Source organism: Drosophila obscura, unplaced genomic scaffold (assembly GCF_018151105.1).
Source record: "Drosophila obscura isolate BZ-5 IFL unplaced genomic scaffold, ASM1815110v1 contig_150, whole genome shotgun sequence".
Classification (NCBI taxonomy): Eukaryota; Metazoa; Arthropoda; class Insecta; order Diptera; family Drosophilidae; genus Drosophila; species Drosophila obscura.
The window spans coordinates 9,275,654-9,295,389 of NW_024542736.1; the positions used below are offsets into that span (position 1 = coordinate 9,275,654).

At 48.5% G+C, this 19,736-nt stretch overlaps 1 protein-coding gene across 3 annotated transcripts in view; it reads left to right on the forward strand.

The window, feature by feature from the left end:
* The window catches only part of LOC111069478, a 63,705-nt gene extending 46,158 nt beyond the window's left edge, over positions 1 to 17,547 (forward strand). For all 3 annotated transcript variants that reach the window (XM_041596393.1, XM_041596392.1, XM_041596394.1), the window contains exons 3-11: positions 12,251 to 12,406; positions 12,491 to 12,691; positions 12,763 to 12,913; positions 13,080 to 13,148; positions 13,455 to 14,413; positions 14,484 to 14,929; positions 15,070 to 15,364; positions 15,444 to 15,613; positions 15,692 to 17,547. In XM_041596393.1, coding sequence (XP_041452327.1) covers positions 12,251 to 12,406; positions 12,491 to 12,691; positions 12,763 to 12,913; positions 13,080 to 13,148; positions 13,455 to 14,413; positions 14,484 to 14,929; positions 15,070 to 15,364; positions 15,444 to 15,613; positions 15,692 to 17,098 — 3,854 coding nt within the window. In that variant the 3' untranslated portion in view covers positions 17,099 to 17,547. The remainder of the gene's footprint in view (positions 1 to 12,250; positions 12,407 to 12,490; positions 12,692 to 12,762; positions 12,914 to 13,079; positions 13,149 to 13,454; positions 14,414 to 14,483; positions 14,930 to 15,069; positions 15,365 to 15,443; positions 15,614 to 15,691) is intronic.
* The last annotated feature ends 2,189 nt before the right edge of the window (positions 17,548 to 19,736 follow it).

Below are 19,736 nucleotides of genomic sequence, written 5' to 3' on the forward strand. Positions count from 1 at the left end.
AGGCAGGCAGGCGGCAAAGGCGGTGGTCGTCGGGCTCTCTGTGGGCTCTCTCTGTGTGTTGTTGCCTTTTTGCCGCAGCATCTCGCAGCGGTCATAAATTGTGGAAGTGGCTCATTGACAACTTCATTTCCGCACTTGGCGTGCAGGCAACAATGAGTGCAAGAGACGTTCGGCAGGCCAGGCAGGCCAGGCGAGGCAAGGCAGGCGGGCACACGGCATGTGATCCACTTCTGGATGATGTTGCATCGTGAACGGAACGAAGCGGCGTCTTAGCTGCGTTGCACGCAGCTCACACGCAACGTGCCGCCAAATGACATAATGAACTGCATTATTTATGCGACACACTGTGCGAATGCCCCCAACAACAGCAGCAGCAGCAGCAAGCTGTTACTGCAGCTCTTCTTGGGGCAGGCCACAAACAGAGACAACAACAAGTTATGCCTGTGTCTGGTGTGTGTGTGCCAGTGCCTCATCATAAAACTGCTGACATTTTGCCCATATGATGTCACGACAGCCACAAGTGCAACAGCGGCAGCAGCAGCAACAAACAGTTGCAACGGTCTCTGGGTCTCTCTGGGTCTCTGGTCCCTGGTCTCTACGTCACGTGCTACACACAGCTGTGGCAATTTGTGGTCGTATCCCGGGGCATAATCGAGGAAGTGCATCGCATTCATTGAGGTAGAGTTCTGGAGGTCATCGTTCATCCAGTAATATGGACAGGCCCCCGAAATGATCGATGATGCAGCCACAAAACTGTCATTCAGTGGAAAGATCAACAAGAGATGCAGTTCATTATGTGGCTAGAACACGAATTGATTAAGATTAATCGATGGCACACAGGCAGAGCCACCAAATTGGTTGTAACTGGACATCAGCTATGGCTGCTTAACGCTTTTCAGATTAGCATTGTATCCGTACAACTGAACCTTCTACTCTTTGCTGTATCTATACGTCTGTATCTTTCTATCTAAAAGCATTTGCATTTGCATTTGGCAATCATTCACACATTTCAGCTTATCCATTTATCTGCCTGTCTATCCATGTATCCATGTACCATATGTATGTATGGCATATCTATCTACTCGCGTATCTGCATACATGTAGCCATCCATCAAATATCCAATTAAAGTCCGCTCATGCATCTTTCATCAGTCGACTCGACGCGACGCGCCGCTCTCTGCCAGTTGCCATCTAATTAGTCTCGACAAACATTGACAAACAGATGCATTATTGCATTTGCCAGCTCCACTTTCTGCTGGCCTTTTTTCGTTACAGCGTTTGTTGTTTGGAGGTTTGATGCGGTCCACTACTACGGTCGGACGTTTTCTGGTCTGCGGATTGGTCTGGTGGCATGCCCGGCGCGTCTGGCGTCTGGACCCTGGCTATGGGGCTCTGGATTGCGGTTTGTTTGCTGACAATTTGCAACTTTATGCATTTGCCTATAAACTATTTACAGTGTCGTGCCATTTACCGCTTTTTGATTACGCCGCATTTTGTTTGTTTCCTGTGTCCTTAATTTGCAGCAACCGAGAGCCACAGCACTCCCTTTTGCTGTCTGTCTGTCCATCAGTCATTTGAAGTTATAGTTACAGGCAACACTGTAGAGATCACCATCAGCCAGAGGGAGAGAGGGAGAGATATGTATACTCTTTCTTCACGCAGGTGGCGGTAGTCGTTTCACGCGCTTTTAATTGAGTGCTTCCGCTGCAATTAACAAGTACAACGCATCCAGCGCAGAGAGGGGGAGACGTGCCACAACCACTGGCTCTGACTGGTTGACTGGTCAGAGAGAGAGAGAGAGAGCGAGCGAGCGAGCGCCTTTGGGTCTGGTCAGCAGAGGAGCGGAGTGCATAACCAGCTGGCAGCAGGCAGGCAGGCTGGCCCAGGCAGGCTGGCCGACAGGCAGGCCAGTTGATTCTCCCCTTGTGACTTCTAGATTACAGCATACTTACGCACTAATGCCTCTTTAAGTTAATGCAAAACCATTAAACGTGTTGACTGCAACACTTTGGGGGCAGAGGCCGTGCGCCATCTGTGTGTGTTGTGTGTGTGTCTTTGGCCAAAGGGCAAAACAATGCATTAACTAAATTAATCACCAGCCAAATACAATTAACAAACGAATGTTTCGTTTCATTATCTTGCATGAGAGTGGAGTCGGAGTCGGTGTCCTGCCTGCCTGCCTGCCTGCCTGCCTTTTTCTGTCGCTGTTTTTCCCTGCCTTCTTTTTTTAATTTCCGCTGCGCGTGTCCGCTGTCTGCTCATACTTTTTTTTTAAATTTATTTTTTGGTGCTGGCAAATTCATTTACAACACACAAAGTCATGTTGCCGCTAATTTGGCAAATCGATCCTGTGGATGCCTGTCGGTGAGCTCCGGTTTCAGAGTATTTTATTTTTAATTTAAAATCTCTGCCTGTCCATGGCACGCAACAGCAACAGCAGCAACAACATCAACAGCGTCACATTAAACGCATTTTCCAGAGAGAGAGAAAAATCACAACAATTTTCGCAGCTTCCTTTTGCTCCGGTTCTAACCAATTTCCATTTCCTCGCTGCCACACTGCCACACCTGCCACCCCTGGCCACCTTGATTTCCTTCTGCTTTTCCAGCTGCCAGTTTTACAGTTTGCAGTTTAGTTTTGCAATTTTCCGGCTCAACGATAAATGCAAATAGATTTCACCTGCAGACGACTACGACTACGACGAGGACAATATTGAGAGAGAATCTTTAAATAAATTATGCACATGGAATTTTCGTAGCCAACTCCAGCCCGTTCGCCAGCTACAGCTTCAGCTACAGCTCCTGCTCTTTGGATACGTTGCATGCAACATCAGAGTGTAGCTGAAGCTGCTGCTGCTGGTGCTGCTGGTGCTGCTGCTGTAACTGTTGTTGTTCGCTTTTGGCTTTGGCATGTTGGGAATCATGTATGACTTTGACATTGACAGCATTGAGGCAGCGATATGGAGGCAGCCAGCTCACAGCAAGTGGCATGGGATCTGGCAGCTGTGGGAGGAGGGTGGCGGGTCTTGTGATTACACATACACCAGAATGCTTTGGCTATGGGGCAGCGTGGAGAAATGCAAAGAAATTGTACATTTTACGCTTATTTACATTTGTACAGTTAGTTTTTGTTGGGGCATGATGCACTGAGCGAAAATTGAGGCATTCAGGCTTGTCAACAGAGTTGAGCAGGGTATGCCGATTTTTATTTGGGGGGCTGTCAATATTTGGCAGTTTACCTTTTTGTGACAGCCAATTGAATGAGATAATTTATGCAATGAAAGAGAAATTGACTAGCAAATATTTCCTTGCCTCTGTTTCTGTCAGCTCTCATAATTTCCGTCAGACATCAGTCAATCAGGATATATGTACACTCGTATGATGTATGATGGATATATGGATGGGCTTTGCATGGCCCAAGGTTGTGCTAGATTTGCTGAGTGTAATTTCCATATGAGCGACCACTCAATTTCCGCTAAATCCCAATCCCAATCCCTGCCCCCCTGCCCCCCTGCTACCCTGCAACCAACTACGACACACACACAACTCCATTCAATTAGCAACTCATAATAACAATAATTTTTCTTTTGCAATTCGCATTCGGTAAAACATTTTGCGGGCACGTTCGTGGGCCAGCAGTGTTCGTGACGCTGCCTCTTTGCTGCTAAAGAAGCCGCACCGCCCCGCATCGCCCGGCAACCATCTGAACCCGAGGCCCTAGGCATTGACTGCAACAATGTTTCCTGTTAAATGATGCATAATAATCGGGAGCGAGCCGAGGGAGCAGCACCCACAGGAGCATAGAGAACGCTGAGTTTTGGTGGCTTCAATGAGGTGAAAGGAGTTGCTGGCTGGCTGGAGCGGCGGCACTATGCGATGTGGGACAGCATTCCATTGCTGGGAGGGCACTATAGAAATCACTCGTAAATCCGGGGAGACACAAACATACATACCGTATACGTATTACAGTCATGAAGAGAACGATGACGATGAAGAGAACGATGACGATGAGGAGAACGACGACGTTGATGGGATTGTGATTGTGGATGTGTTGCCGGTTGCCGCTTGATGGTTGATGGTTGATGGTTGCTGCTGCCTTGCCGGACACACAGCGCAATATAACCCACACATTTGCAGAGACGCTTTTGGCAGAGAGGCATGTCCATACCATACTTTGAGCATTTTACACACATTGTATGGCATGGCTCTTGCCCCACTGCCCACGTTCCACGTTCCATGCCGCCACGCCGCCGCCCTTCTGGCAACGCCCACCTTTCGCAGAAATTGCTGACGGCTGCGGCTTGTGTGGTTGCACTTTGCTGCGTAGCTTACGAAAATTCCCCTGGCTTCCGTTTGACTTCCACCAAAAACTGAGTTTCTTCTCCTGCTCCGTCTCTTTCGCTCTTGCCATCTCCTTCAGCTCCTTGCACTTTGTGTATGTGTGTGTGTGTGTGTGTATTATTTACTCACTTGAACTGAAACATTTTTATAATTTCTTCTTTTTTTTCGTTGGTTCCCATCCTCATCTTCGCTTGACCATCGGTTTGTGGTTCTGGTTTTCGGTTCTGGCTTTGGCTTTGGCTTTGGCTCTGGCTCTGGCTCTGCTGCTGGTTCCTGGCTCTTTCTTCTTATTTTGCTCGCTCGTTTTTCGGTTTTTCGGTTTTCGCTTTTATTATTTTATTGCATCTTTTGTTGCTGTTGTTTGGCTCGTTGGCTATTGGGCAACATTGTTATTTTCTGCTATTTGGCCATTGACTATTGATCATCCATCCACCCCAACTCGCTGCCCCCGCTCGTTCTGCTTCTGCTTGCTGGCCATGGTTTTTGCTGCTCCTGCTTGTACTCAGCATTTATTTGTATACACAATTACCCTGAAACCTAGAAGTAGGAAGGTATATCAGATAGGTAACTGCAAGAGTGAAAGGGTTCTTGTACGTCCTTTCGAATGATTTCGATCTCAATAGACATAAATGAATTATGCATATATATTATATTATTATATATTATTATATATGTTGATCCCATTCGAATGATAATCATCTGTGGTTCTTTATCTGCTCTGCTTTAATCTTCGTTGCTTTACTGCTCCATTGCTTTTGTAATTTGCACATCCTACTATTATAGCTGTACTTTTGATGAGAGAGAGTCGTCCGCATTGAGAGCCACTTGCTCCGAGAGGATCGTAGCAGAGCAGCAGAGATAAGAGCTGAGCTGAGCGAAGGTGAACTAAGGTGGGGGGAGAGTGAAGTCTCTGCCCACATTAAGTCAGTTTTAGCAATCGAAAAATAAAAAACGGGGCGCGGCGCGGGCCCCCCCAAAAAAACCCCCCCCCTCGGCCCCCCCCCCGCGGGCCCGCCGCTGTGCGGCGGGGTGGTTTCGATGTCGTCGTCGGGTGGGGGCAGGGGGCGATCCGGCAAATGCCGCGCGGGCGGGTGTTGGGCCCTGACGTTCAACCCCCGCGTCCTGGGGGCGGGGGCGGGGCGGCCCGTGCCGTGTGGACCGGGCCCAGCGGGGCCCGGCGCGCGCGGCGCGGCGCGGCGCGGCTCGCCGGCTGCCGGGGTCGGACCCCTCCCCACACCCATAATCCCACTGGTCGGGTAAAAAATACAGACTTCACATTTTTATTTATTTATGGAAGATAAACTATGATTAAAATTAAAGGAAGAAAGATTATAAAAGTAAAAAATAAAAAAGATCTATTTTTTGCTATTTAAATACATTCCACAATTAATTTGTTCAATTTCGCTCAGCAAATAAATTGGTTTAGAGGGTATCCCTTAGTTGATATACAACCCATAGCATTACTTGCTTAATTTTAGTTCCTCTGCTTTTTGGCATTTTTTCCAGCAGCTTATTTATTTATTTGTTTTTAATGCATGTGGGATACCCGCTCTCCTCTGTCTGTCTTTCTGGCTCTTTGTTTGTCTCCCTCTCCCTCTCCCTCTCCCTCTCTCTCTCTCTCTGTCTGTCTCTCTGTCTGTCTCTCTGTCTGTCTCTCTGTCTGTTTTTTTGTCTGTTTGTCTGTCCACTGGGTGGAGTTCCAGGAAGCTGTATTGAGTCATTGGTAAATGGTTTACGTTTAACCCATTTAAAAATGCCAACGAACAGAGGCCTTGGCTACAGAATAATACTCGAACAACTGATGCCCATCATCATGGGGGCATTGTAATCATCATCCACAGCCACATCCACATCCACAGCCACAGTCATCATCTTCATACTCATCCGCTGGGGTCGTTCCCATTTCCCCATTTAGCATACAATGTTGCCAAACAAAAGTTGCATGGATTAACTCCTCTGCGCTGCTCTACTGTGCTCTGCTCTGCTCTGGAACTGTTTCTCTGTGCAGCAGTACCCTCTGATCTGCCCAATTCTGCAGCAGCATTCAGTCCTGTCCCACTCGGGCCCCACGATTCACGATTCCTCAACTCCACTCCACTTTCCACTCTCTGTTCAAGCACCTATTCTGCACTACTCCTCCATGCTCCAATCTCTCTCTCCTCTCTCTGCCTCTTCGCTCTGTTTCAATTTGTTGTTTCTGCCGCTGTTGCTGCTGGTTTGTTTGTTTTCATTGCCAGCGAAAAATATTGAACGGAAATTTTACAATATGATTTATTGAGGGGGAAATGCTGTGTGCTGTTTGCTGTGTGTGCTGTGTGCACTGCAGCAAAGCACTGGACACAGCACTGGCATACGGCATGGCATTGAATGGTGCCAAATTTCAACGGAAATGAATTCGTTTATAGCCCGAAACATATTGTATTTTGGTTATCCGCTATTGTGACAGCCATTGACTCCTCTTGCATATGGAGGGCTGTGCTGTGCTGTGGGTCTCCCGCCAAACAGCAGCCAGAAAGGTATTGAAGAAACGGCCAATTAGGTTTGTTTATGCAACACACAATTGGATTGGAAGTAGTACGGGGCGGGTCTTAGTCGAAAATTCATTTGGAATTTACTTTAAATTCAGTCGATTTTATTTCATCGATGAAGCGGAGCGGAACATTGCCATTCAAATCCCACCAATAATCCTTTAATAATCCCATGGAAAACTTTTCAGCAAACATATTTGCACATGACTGCCAAGTAAATTCGAACAAAGCTCTTTTCTATTGTTCTTCAGTCGGGAGAGGGTGCAGGAGGGGTAGGAAACATGGCCAGCTTTCACAAATGGTTGGCTACCAACCCAGTGGAGGAGGGACTTGGTGTGGGTGTGGCACACGCCACCGAACAACATTTAGATAAGATGCCTGCCATCCGCCCCACAACCACAGGAACTGGGACCTGGGGCTAGGGTCTGCCTGGGGCCTGTGCGTGTGCAATGCAAATTGCCAAAGGAAATTTATTCCTGAACTACTGAATGCGAATTTTCCAGAGAGCGCCAAAAGTTAACCAAATATGTCAATTGAATGCTTTGTGTATGCGTGGCAAGAGGATGCCGTTGCCGTTGCCGATGCCGATGCCAAGCCCAAGCCCAATGCCTTGGCAAACAAACGAACAAACAAAGCGCAGGACCAGGACCCAACTAACCAAAGCGGAGCTTGTAGGTTAAAAAGCAATTTATCTTTGACTTTAGCCAAGTAAATTCCCGCCATTGTCTAAAGTGGTTTGGTTGGCCCCTGGACAGGCAGCTAGCCTTCCGCCTGCCACATGTGTGTGCTGCTGAGTTTTTGGCTTAAAACTTGGCCCAAAGATGTGTGTGAGTCTTGGGCTTAGAACTTGGTTGGTTGGTTGGCTGTGTGTGTGTGTGTGTGTGTGTGTGCACACTTCTAACTAGTTTTCCATTTCGGGGTATTTGCAACCACTCAATTACACTGCAAACCACAGACATTCAATTGAGCAAAGCAGCTGCTGCCGCTGCTACCTTTTATTCGGTTGTGGAGGGAACCCTGTCCTGGCCCGGCCTGGCAAAAGGCAAACAATGCTAGCCGAAATGGAGAAATTATAGCTCTGTGGCGGGCAGCAGGCAGCAAGCCGGCAACTGCATTGCAACTGCCTGTGGGGACGACTTTTCAATAAATTCTCGAACCGGTGGCATTTGAAAATTTGATCAGAGCAGCACGTAAAACTATTTGAACTGCTAACCCAAATAAGCTCAGGCATTCATGCCACCGCCACAGCAGTCACAGCAGAGGAGCAGCAGAGGAGCAGCAGCAGCTGCTGTAGCATGCCACTACGCCAATGAACTGTACGAGTAGTGCTGCAATCAATAGAAGCGATTCAAGTTGCAGCAGCAGCAGCAGCAACAGCAACACGAGCTACAAGATACTTTCTGTGCAACCATAGAACTACCCACATGCCTGCCCCTCCACCCCCCTCCAGGCCACTCCACATCGCTAGTGGAGTCTGTGGAATGCCATGGAATGTGCACACGCATCTTCGACTGCCATACGATCTGCACATCTCTAAGCATCTTTCCGCAGACTTGTGGTGGGTGTCCCCCCCAGCCCCCCCCACACACTTTCTATGGCTGCTGCAACTTGCTTTCCCTCTCCCCCCTCTCTCTCTCTCTCTCTCTGTGTGTGTGTGTGGTTGGGGGGGCATGTAGCAGGAGCTTACATTTATGCGCGAAATTGTCGTATGCATTTGCACATTCATAAATTCTCGTTGAGCGCCCCCAAAGCGACAGCCGAGCAGAGCCAAAAGAATGCTCTCTATGCCATTATAGTGTGTGGCACTTAGATGGAGAGAGGGGTGCGCAGAGGCGAGGATAGTTGGCAGAGTCACTTGCAACTTGCAACCCGTTCCTCTCAGCTGCTGATGCTGATGCTGCTGCTGCTGCTGATGCTGCCCGATGCTGTGTGCTCGCTCGTGTGGCATTTAAATTTCATTTTTAATTTGCTTTTTTTTTCCTCCTTTTTTCTGAGCTTGCCTTACTGTCCCCTGCCCCTCCTGCTCCTGCTGCTGCTGCTGCAGGCACATTTTATTATTGCATTTTATGCCAGCGCGGGGGCAACCTTAGAACAGCACGTCATTAGGCGATAAATTATCTCAAGCGCGTTGCATTTTGCATAAAATGTTGCCGCTGTTACAGCCTTGGATTTGGAGCGGTAAATGTGTGCCAACAGCTGTGGCACAGGCGGGAGCAGCAGCAGCAGCGGCAGCAGCATTAAAGGATGCCTGGGCAATTTGAATTTGTGAAATTCCATTGGGATGGGGCGGGGTGGGGGGCTGTCCCAGCAAAGGCAATCTGCAATCCAAACAGTTGCCGTTAGATGGAGGCCAGTGCCAGTGCAAGGGCCGCGACTGGCAATGGGACCCGCGACAGAGACCGAGACCGAGTCCGGGATGGGCTTATCTATCCACAAGATGTTGCCGTTTGATAAGCTCAGCGCAGCAGCCGGCAATTTATGTGGCAGTCCCACTGCTGCTGCTGCTGGTGCTGCTGCTGCTGCTGCTGCAATTGCATTCATCATCGACTGCAGCAACAGTTGCTGCCGCATGGAATGCACTGCCGTCGACGACGTGCGTTCAACTATGCAAATTTTGTGTGCAGCTCCATCTCGCCATCTACCCCTGCATGGAGGACACAGAGACTATTGACTTGCAACTTGCTACAACTTAGTAGAAGTCAAGAGTGTGTGTGTGTCTTCGTCTGGGTGTATTGATGGGGCATGCTTCTATGTCTATGGCTGTGTCTGTGTGTGCCTTCTTGTCAAACAGCATTCAAGCACGATTCTGGGAAACATTCCTCTCCACTGAGTTGACTGAAAGAAAGAGCCAGCCAGCCAGCCAGCCAGCCAGCCAGCCAGCCAGCCTGAGACTGCGCTAAAGTCTGTGTCGGTAACTGTGTCGGGGATTGGAGCTTGTTGGGGGGTGGTGGGGGATGGCAGCAGGAAGACAGATTTTAATACAAATGATCTGAAATTATATGGCGTGGGGATTGGAGAGCGAGCTCTCGATAAAGTGTTGTCTGGACGAAAGCTGAATGTCATGACAGTTCAATCATTGCAGGAGATTGCCGATCTGCTTGCAGGGCAGAGATTTCTCAGTCTCAGTGTGGGGTGGGGAGGGGTGGTGTGGGGGGGGAGAACGATCCCAATCCAACGAATAATTGATAGTGGTTTAGAAAGCTGTATGCCAGCAGCAGCAGCAGCAGCAGCAGCAGCGTCAAGTGAATGTCCGTCCGCTGGTTAGTTTTTTTTTTTGTGTGTGTGCAGCAATTAATCTGAAAACGCTTAACGATTACCCACCGCCCCCCCCTGCCCCGTGATAACGACTCTCGAGAACATAACGCTGCCGTTGGCATGCCAGGACCCGGGACCCAGGACCTCTCTCTCCCCTGTCCGAGGCGATGACAAATGGTTTTTAGCGCAAATTGTGCAGGGAATGACAAAAAATCGCTGAACTTTGACTCCGCCCACGCCAGGTAGCTGTAGCTGTAGCTGTACCTGTACCTGGCTCGTGTCCTGCCACCGTGTGGCATGCCTCGTCGTTAGTAGCCGTAGTAGTTGGCCGAAGTTGGCAGTTAAACGCCCAGCCATTGAAACAATTACGCTATAACAATTACGCCCTGTGTGCTGCACATGCAACTGCTGCAAGTTTTACCCCGTGCTGCTCCTTGCTGCATGTGCTACATGTGTGTGTGTGTTTGTAAATTTGCCACACTTAGCGATGTTGCTACTGCGCTGATGGCAACGCTGCTGCTGCTGCTGCGGAGCTGACGTGGCAGGCATTTCCATGCGTCAAATTGCCGCCAGGGCATTGCGTGTAATTACAGCAATAAAAATTGCAACACATTGCGTACAAACATGCAACATAAGCAGAGAGACAGAGAGAGAGAGAGAGAGAGAGAGACAGAGACTGGAGCTGAGTAAATTCCTTGAGTCAGAAATTTAAAGTACATCCCGCCGATGTTCAGCAATTATCTAATTTATAGAAGTGCATTTATCACAAAACCGAAGCAAATACTCGGCAGATGAACAGAAGAACTTAACTGCCTGCCTGCTTGCCTGCCTGTCTTTGCCACAATTTGTGTCTCTGGCTAACGAGCAGAGTCAGTCAGTAGTCAGTAGTCCGGTAGTCAGCATTCGCATTCAGCACTTGGCATTCGGCCACAGCTGAGTGCACCACCAGACTAGACCAGACCAGAGCAGACCAGGCCAGGCAGGGCCAGGCCCCCACTGCCTGCCACTTGGGTGGGCCAACTGATTGGGGGGCAGCTGTGTGGTGCCGTTTGGGGGCTATCTTACTCACTCACTCTCTCTCTCTCTCTCTATCTCTCTCTGTCGTCCTTCAAGCGGAACGCAAGTTGATTGCATTTTTAGCATAAATTTCAACGCATTTGACTAATGTCCGGACATTTGTTACTGTGTGAGAACACAACGGACTCTGAGGTTTCTCGCATTCGGTGATTTTTCAACAGCCACTTTGGACTGACCATTATCGTCTCTACCCTTGCAGCGAAAAGCTGCAGCTAATAGATACTTGTACTCGTACTGGTACTCGTAATGTTGCAGTGGATGATGATGATGACGGGTGATGGGTGATGTATGGCCTGCAAGCAGAGTCGTATGCTAATTCAGCAGTAGAGAGCTGCCTGGCCTGGCCTGGCCATGTAATTGTCTTAACTGCTTAATATCACGTATACGCACCGTCCGAAAAATCAACAGCCAGAGACAACAGCCACCAACGGGCGGGACTCCATGGTTCGCGTCAACAGCACAATAGCAGCGGCACAAAAATTAATTAACACGCCAAGTCTGACTGTGACTGGACACGCCTGCAGCACGTATCGTACTGCCACCAGTGGGGCGGAGTCTCGCAGTCTCGGACTCCTCTGATTCGGAGTGCCAGGGACATAGACCGAGGCACAGAGCCCAGCAAGGGCTCTCTCCCCTCTCCGCTCTCCCTCCGCTGTTTGCCATTTTTCTACGATATTTTTCCACATATTTTTTGTGTGTGTTGCTTTGCCAGCTGTGGTGTATTTATGGGCATTGCAGGAACAAAACCTCAATGCAATTGGCGCTGCTGGGGCGAGAGGCGTGGGCGGTCGGGCGGTCGGTCGATCGGTCCGTCGGTCGGTTGCTAAGTGAAAAGCGTGAAATTTATAACGGCCAATAGATTAAGCTAGATTATAAATAACATTTGCTGCAGTTTTTGCTCTTTTGTCTATTGTCTGGGCATTGTCTGAGCATGTGGTTGGGGGGATTACTTATTGGCTAGCACTGCCATAATTTATCCACGTCTGGTACTAGCTGGAGATTTCTAATCAATTGTTTTGCGCCATGTTCTGTGGTCTTTTTTTTATGCAGTTGCTGCCGCCGTCTCACAACCGAAGAACACAAGCGCCCTCCGACCATATTTACAGATCAAGAAGCATTCCGTCACACGCGTGACGATCAGCAAGCCGCATGCCCCCTACTATCTGCCCTGCGTGCCCATACTGAATCCCTACAGCAACTATCAGGGTGAGTATCCCACGCCCAAAGGCAATCAAATCAAATTTACTTAAACTTAAAGGAGGATTTCTTTTCTCTCGTTGTGCGCGGCAGATAACCAACCCATTTACTGCAGCTGGTATCGGAATGGTGTGGCCATCGAAAAGTTATCCATACGCAAAAGTGACTTTTTCATCTACGAGAATGGCACGTTGCGTCTGCCACCAAATGAGCGGGCCAGCGGCGTTTATCGCTGCAAGATCGAATGGGATGAATCGGCTGTCATTTCCGACAGCATAACCGTCGAGTATCCAGGTGAGGCATATGCACAAGAGATCCCCAGAGATACACCCAGCTATATAAATATAAAATATAATTCGTTGCAGTTATCAAACGTTTCTTTCCGGGCCAACAGCAGGCGGCTAATATCAGCGCTTTGGAGAGCAAACCCCTTGTCCTCAGCTGTCCCTTTCTCAGTGTGCCCGCTGCACGGATAAGCTGGTACTTTGCCAACGAATCCCTGGCCAATGACAACAGGCGAGTAAAGATCAGTGTGTGGCAACATTGAGACTGGACCCATTACTCCCATATATACACACATGGATGGCCAACTCTTTGCAGCCAACGCTTGAAGTTTTCTTTGGGTTTTTTCGTTGCGTATTAGCAGCTACTAATTTCTTACTTTAATTTTCGCCCTTTACAGTGCTCTCATCCTGTCGAATGGCACTTTGATTTTGCGGCATTTACGCCGCGAACAAGCGGGCAAATACAAGTGAGTAGAGGGGGGTTGCGGCAACGCAAGGAAAACTAACCAAGACTGACGTGAATTTTCGCATTTGTGGTAATGGTGGTGCTTGTGGTGGAGTGGCTAAATCAACACCTTTGCCAATCCATTCATCAGACGCACTCTCATTGCATCAGACGACTGACTGGGCAGTGGGACGCGTGTGTGCCCGCCCCGTAAACAATGCATTAATTAACATTTAGATGCGGCCGAGCGCCTGCTGTAATTGTGGGCTCCATTGTCCATTGTCCGTGTCAATTATCGCCGTGTAACTAAATATTATCCGTTTCACAGATGCTTGGCCCAGAACCCGTACGCCAGCAAGGCACACCGCCAGTTTGTGTGGCTGCTGCGCGTCGAGCCGAACGGTGGGCAGCGAGAGACGGCCGTGTCGGAGGCGCAGCTGTTGCCTGCGTTCCAGAATGGCACCGTGTATGTGGCTGCGGGCGGGTCCGTGCTGCTGCAGTGCCATGCGGTGGCCGACTTTGTGCCCATCGAGTGGTGGCTGAAGTATCCAAACAATACGCTGGCCAAGATGAGCAACAACAGTGTGGCATTGGCCATCTCGAATGCCAGTGTGTCGCGCCACGAGGGCCACTACAGCTGCATCACGCCCCTGGAGACGCAGACGTTCCATGTGATTGTAACGACACCGCCGCGCATTGTGGGCAGCCTGCCCGTCGAGCTCGTCTTCATCAGCCTGTCAAAGACGCTCAGTTGCCGTGCCGAGGGCCATCCGCGGCCGAGCATCACCTGGTACCACAACGGACAGCAGCTGAACAGTTCCTACACGCGCTACATCAGCGGCAATGATCTGCACATCCACTCGTTTGACCCGGAGGAGGAGGGCATCTACCAGTGCATGGCCCGCAATGTGGCCGGCGAGGACTCGGCCACCGGCGAGATGCGCTTCAAGCGGCAGCTGGAGCAGGGCAATCCGTTGCAGAATATACGCTGCTATCCGCACAGCTTCCACACCATCAACATCACGTTCGACAGCAGCACCCTCGAGTCGATGTTCGTGGTGTACATTGTGCGCAGCAATCCGCACAGCTGGACCTCCTTTGCCCCCATGAAACTAAATCACACCTCGTTCGTGGTCATCTCCACCAATCTGCCGGTCTATCGGCCATTTGCACTGATCACACGCTTCCTGTATCCCACCTCCGAGGTGCGCTCCGGCACCGCAGTGCCACAGCAAATGATTGTCAGTTCGCTGCGCAGCACGCCAGTCACCTGCTGCACCCAGGGATGTAAGGTGTATATCCCCAAGCAGCCCGTGCCCTCGTAGTGTCTATAGTTTTTCCCACATACTTTCCACAGTGATGCTGCGTCCCATCGGTTTGGGCAATGACACCTACGTGAAGTGGTCGCAGGCCGAGCTGGACAACAAGAAGTACTTCATACTGCAGTTCTCCATCAATCACACGCATCCGCATCCCAGCCAGCTGCTGAACGGGCCCCTGCACGGCACCCTGTCGCCCGTCGAGGAGAAGGTGGACGAGGTGCGCCGCCATTTGACCATCATACAGCCGCTGAATCAGACGGCCGCTGCCACCGTGCTGCGGAATGCCGAGCACGAGGTGCTGGACAACGAGGTGGACGATGTCACGCTCGAGATGGAGGAGGACATCTTCAGTTTGGTGGTGGACGCCAGTGTGACGGGCATGCTGCTGCAGCGTTTCGTGCGCATCAAGATGCGGGTGCTGATCATCACCAGCGAGAACGAGTTCCTCGGCCAGGACTTTCGCTATGTTCAGTGGAAGATTGTGAGTAGACTGTACTGTGCAAAGAAAAACACTAGCATTCTGTAGAGAGGAGAGGATTAACGCTGCCAAGGGCGACACCGACACCACATGCTAAAGTCTTGACTGTATTTCTTTCCCCCATCCCCCCCCCCCGTCTGCAGATTGAGAACGGCACCTCGGAGCAGTCGAATATGCCGTTTCGCTTGACCACCATGGAGTCGCGGGCGCTGGCCTTCAAGTTTCTGGACAGCCTGAACGAGACGTGTGTGTACGAGTGCCATTTGGTTAAGCCCATGCACAACACCAATCAGGAGTCCAAGTGCCAGGAGCGCACCATATTCAACTCTGTGCTGCTGGTGAGCGGCCTCAGTGCCAACGAGCGATACAATTTCCATTTCTACAACTGCAAGACGCGCATCTTCTATGGCGAAATGGATGTGCGCACCCTGCCAGATCGTAAGAGAATATATATATCACTTTTTTACAACTACACTCTACACCTACACCTACACCTACCTGTATGCATATCCAACAGCTCCTGGCACCATCAGCAATTCAAAATTGATTAAGCAGAATGGCCTGAAACTGATATGGGAACCGCCAGTGAACCCCAATGGACGGGTGCATCACTACAACATCATTTGGACGCTGGACAGTGTGATGCACGAGGCGAATGTGCTCGAGTGCAGCGTCTGCTCGTACAAGGTACGTGGAGGAGCGTCTTGGGAGCATTTCTTTGCTTGCATTTTCCCTGACTGCTTTCGTTTTCTTTCTATCACACAGTTTCCCAATGTCTCGGTGTCGGATAAAATTCATGTGGCTGTTCGCGTGGTGGGCGAGACGGGCGTGGGTGCGCCCATGTACTTCGATATGGCCAGCAATAGCCACAATCTGCTGGAGGAGGATCGCGCCTCATCCCGTTCGGAGGTGTACAGCGGCATTGCCATCGGCTCGCTGCTGTCCATCGCCTGCGTGCTTGTCTTTGGGCTGTTCATCATACTGCAGCAGCGACGGTTCAAGGCACGGGTACAGGGTCCCACGCACCTCACCACGCCCACGGACATCAATTTCGGGAACCTGAGCAGCGCCTCGGGCATGCCCGGCGATAGCGCTGGCGGCCTCAGTGGCGGCACACTGCAGCAGGACTGCCACGAGATGCAGACGCTCATTCCACGCTCGCGCTACCACATCGAGCTGCTGCCGGAGCACACGCTGGAGTACCAGACGAGCACGGCACACGCTGCCTCCGTCCACCTGCCCAATGGCAATGGCAGTGTCGCCCAGATTGTCGCCCGACGGCCCGACCGCGAGGGGCACTCAGAGTTGAGCATTGCGGGGGTGCATAATCTGTCGCAGCTGCCGCTGTGCGGCGGCGGATCGCCGGAGCGCAAGACGGTGCAGGATGCCATGCTGCAGGAGGCGAAGGCCTTTTACATACCCTACCGCCACACGCCGCCCAATGCCGTGGCACTGGGGTCAGCCGGTGGCTCCAATGCCAGACACAAACAATGTTCCTCAAGCAACGGCGACGGCGGCAGCGGCAGCAGCTGCCTGGAAGTGGCTGTGCCGCCCAACTCTCTGCCGCTGGTCGCCACGGTAACGGGCCTGGGTGGGGGCGGCGGCAGCAGTGCCAGACGCAGCGGCAGCCTCAGCAGCAGCAGTGCCAGCAGCAGCAGCAACGGCAGCAGCAAAAAGCAATTCCACACGAACTTTGTGCGCCATTCGAATTCCAACGATGGCATCTGTCTGCTGGCCGAGGAGGAGGCGGCCGCCACCCTGACACCCACCTCGGAGCATGAGTATGCTGCCGTCTGTCTCACCAATGGTTTCAAGTTACCCGCCGACATGACCAAGCAGGCGAGGTCAGCCGCCGCCAATGCCTCCAAATACAGCAGCAGCAGCAGCAATAGCAACAGCAACAACAACAACGGCAGCAGCAGCAGCAGCAACAGTCAGAATAAGTCGGCTGCCGGCCAGCCAAAGGATCGCCAGCGAGGCAATGGCAATCCGATCTCGTTCAGCCACAATGCATCCATAGTTCCTGCCAACGGACCACAGGCCACGGCCGTTGACAACACAGCCACTGCCACTGCGACAGCCACAGCCAGTGGCCAAGTGGCAATGGGCAAGCAGCCCTGGCCGGCGGCGCAAGTGGTCCACCGCCGGGCACAGGTTGATCCCAATGGGTGAGACAGCAGCAGCAGCAGCAGCCACATCCACGGGGCAGCAGCCGCCCCGCCAAGCCAAGCAAAAGTATTTTTATGAAGCTACAAAAGAGAGAAGGAAAGAGGAGAGAAGAGGAGTATGGAAACCACATTCACAGCTCGAAACATTCCAAAAGACGATGAGGATGAGGATGAGGAGGATGCATCCACTATATGCGTTTAGCTAGATGGGTACAGATGTATGGTGATGATAAGCATTTATAAAGAATACATTTTATAAATGTAGATAATTATTTAATAATAACTGGAAACTGGAACTATGGGAGAAATGATTCGATAAGGATATGATATATTTATAAAACATACACACACACACACATGCATACATACATACATAAAATACATATACGCTAAGTTTTAAGCTATAGGTTTTGTGTCTTGCGATTTTGTGTTTTTACTATATTTTTATTATTGTATTTTGTATTTGTTTAGTTTTTGTTTGTGTTTTTTTTTATTTGTGTCGTTAATGGAGGCTAATTTTTTATTATATGTAACGTCTTTAAAAACATACACACATACATAGACACATACATACGATACAATAGAATAAAATAATATAATTTATTATTGTTGCTGTCGATGCGAAGCGAACATGCATAAACATGTTTATGCATGACAATATTTGTCACTTGTAATTACGTACTACATTTTACAATCAACACACGTATCCGGACTGCCGCAAAGATTCAATTAAACACACACATACACATACTATATTTATATATATGTACAACAAGCCAAACAGAAACCACACATATTGCAATAGCCCACACTTACACAGTCCACAGACCGACCACCCACTCAAAGCCACACTCAACCACAATAGTCACAAGTGTTCACATCGATTCACCGATTTAAAACGTAATGTAATCCATATTTGTATTTCGTATTCGTATTTTTATTTTTATTTGTGTATTTTTATTTGATAGATGCACCACCTACCATTTTATTTTATTTTAAACAACTAAATATTTAATTTCCGCATTTTTTACTGCTGAATTTATTTTGTTTTGTTCTGTTTTTTTTTTTTTGTTGTTGTATAAAACCGATATATCAAATGTACCTGATTATATTCATTTTGCATTCTTGTTTCTGTGTTCTATGTTTCTCTCTCGCTATCACACTTCATAGCACACACACACACCCAAACACTCCAATTATAAGAGCACATAAATACCATATAGAATCAGCCACGAGAATCCATAGCATTTTGCAGACCTTATTGTATTGTATATTCGATTCAGCAACCGTACCTCGTTTGTACAAAAAGCCAACTAAACCTGTAGCTACGCCAAAACATACAGCAAACATACACACACACACACACACACACACCCACATTCATTCATACTCCTTACACATACGAACATATATACATACATTATGTATCCATGATATTATTTTTGATAAGCATAGAGAAAAGTTAAAGCAGTAGCCACACAAATGACGAGTATTTAGCCAGCATATGAAAGTGTATTTTGTGATTTGTTGTTCAGTGTGATTGTTACAAAATTGTTACACACACACAAACACACACACACGTAAATATATACCTAAAAAATATCTAAACATTCCACAGCAGTATGCACAAATACACACACACACACACAGAGAAAACAACAAACTCTAACACCAATTAGAGAGAAATTTTAAATAATGAAAATATGAAAATATACACACACACACACACATACAAAAAAGATACATACATATATGTATATGCTAAATGATTCGATGTGAACGAAAAACAAAAAAAAATGTGTTTGAAAACTGTAACTGTAACTGTATACGTATTTAGAGTCTAAGTGCAATACCAACAAACAAACAAACAAACAAACAAATCCCTGAGGCAAGAAATAACCAACCAGCAACTATAAACAATAGTACCTTTCCATACAAAACAGCAATGAGCCAGAGATGAGACTCAGAGAGACCCGGACAACACCCAGTTAAACGATGGGTGGGGTGGCGGGGGCATAGACCATTTACCAATTACCATTTATCCAACAATAACAATCTAATTTGTGTTCATACTGAATAAAGCCACACAGACTCTGCATTTCCAATACACCGAACGATGTATAGCCGCATAAGTTTAACAGCCGCTTACAAGGTATTTCCAGTGTTCCATTTAGCGAAGAACTTTAAATTTAACTTACGCAACAAAATAAAAGGCATTTAAAGCAACAAAAACATTAAGTGAAAATAATATTCCGCAAAAGAAAAACTCAAAATTCCTACAACGGAGAAAAATACAAGAAGAGAAAACATTTTAAGCGTTACAAAAAAAATTAGGCATACGACAAAAAATTAACTATTACTATTATACATATGCAGCAAAAGGCAAAGCAAACAAAAAAAAAATGATAAAAATGTATCTACTAAAAAATATATAATTAGGCATAAGAGATCCATATGTGTATGTATTACGTGTTTGGAAAAGTAATTAAAGGATGGAAAGGGAACGTTTAGGAAGATTTGGAGAAAATCAAGTAAAATAGCTGCGATTGTGATCGCCGTGTAAGTGGATGTGATAAATGTTTAAATTATTTAAGCGCAAAACAAACAAAACAAAACAAAAAAACAATAAACAGATAAAGAGA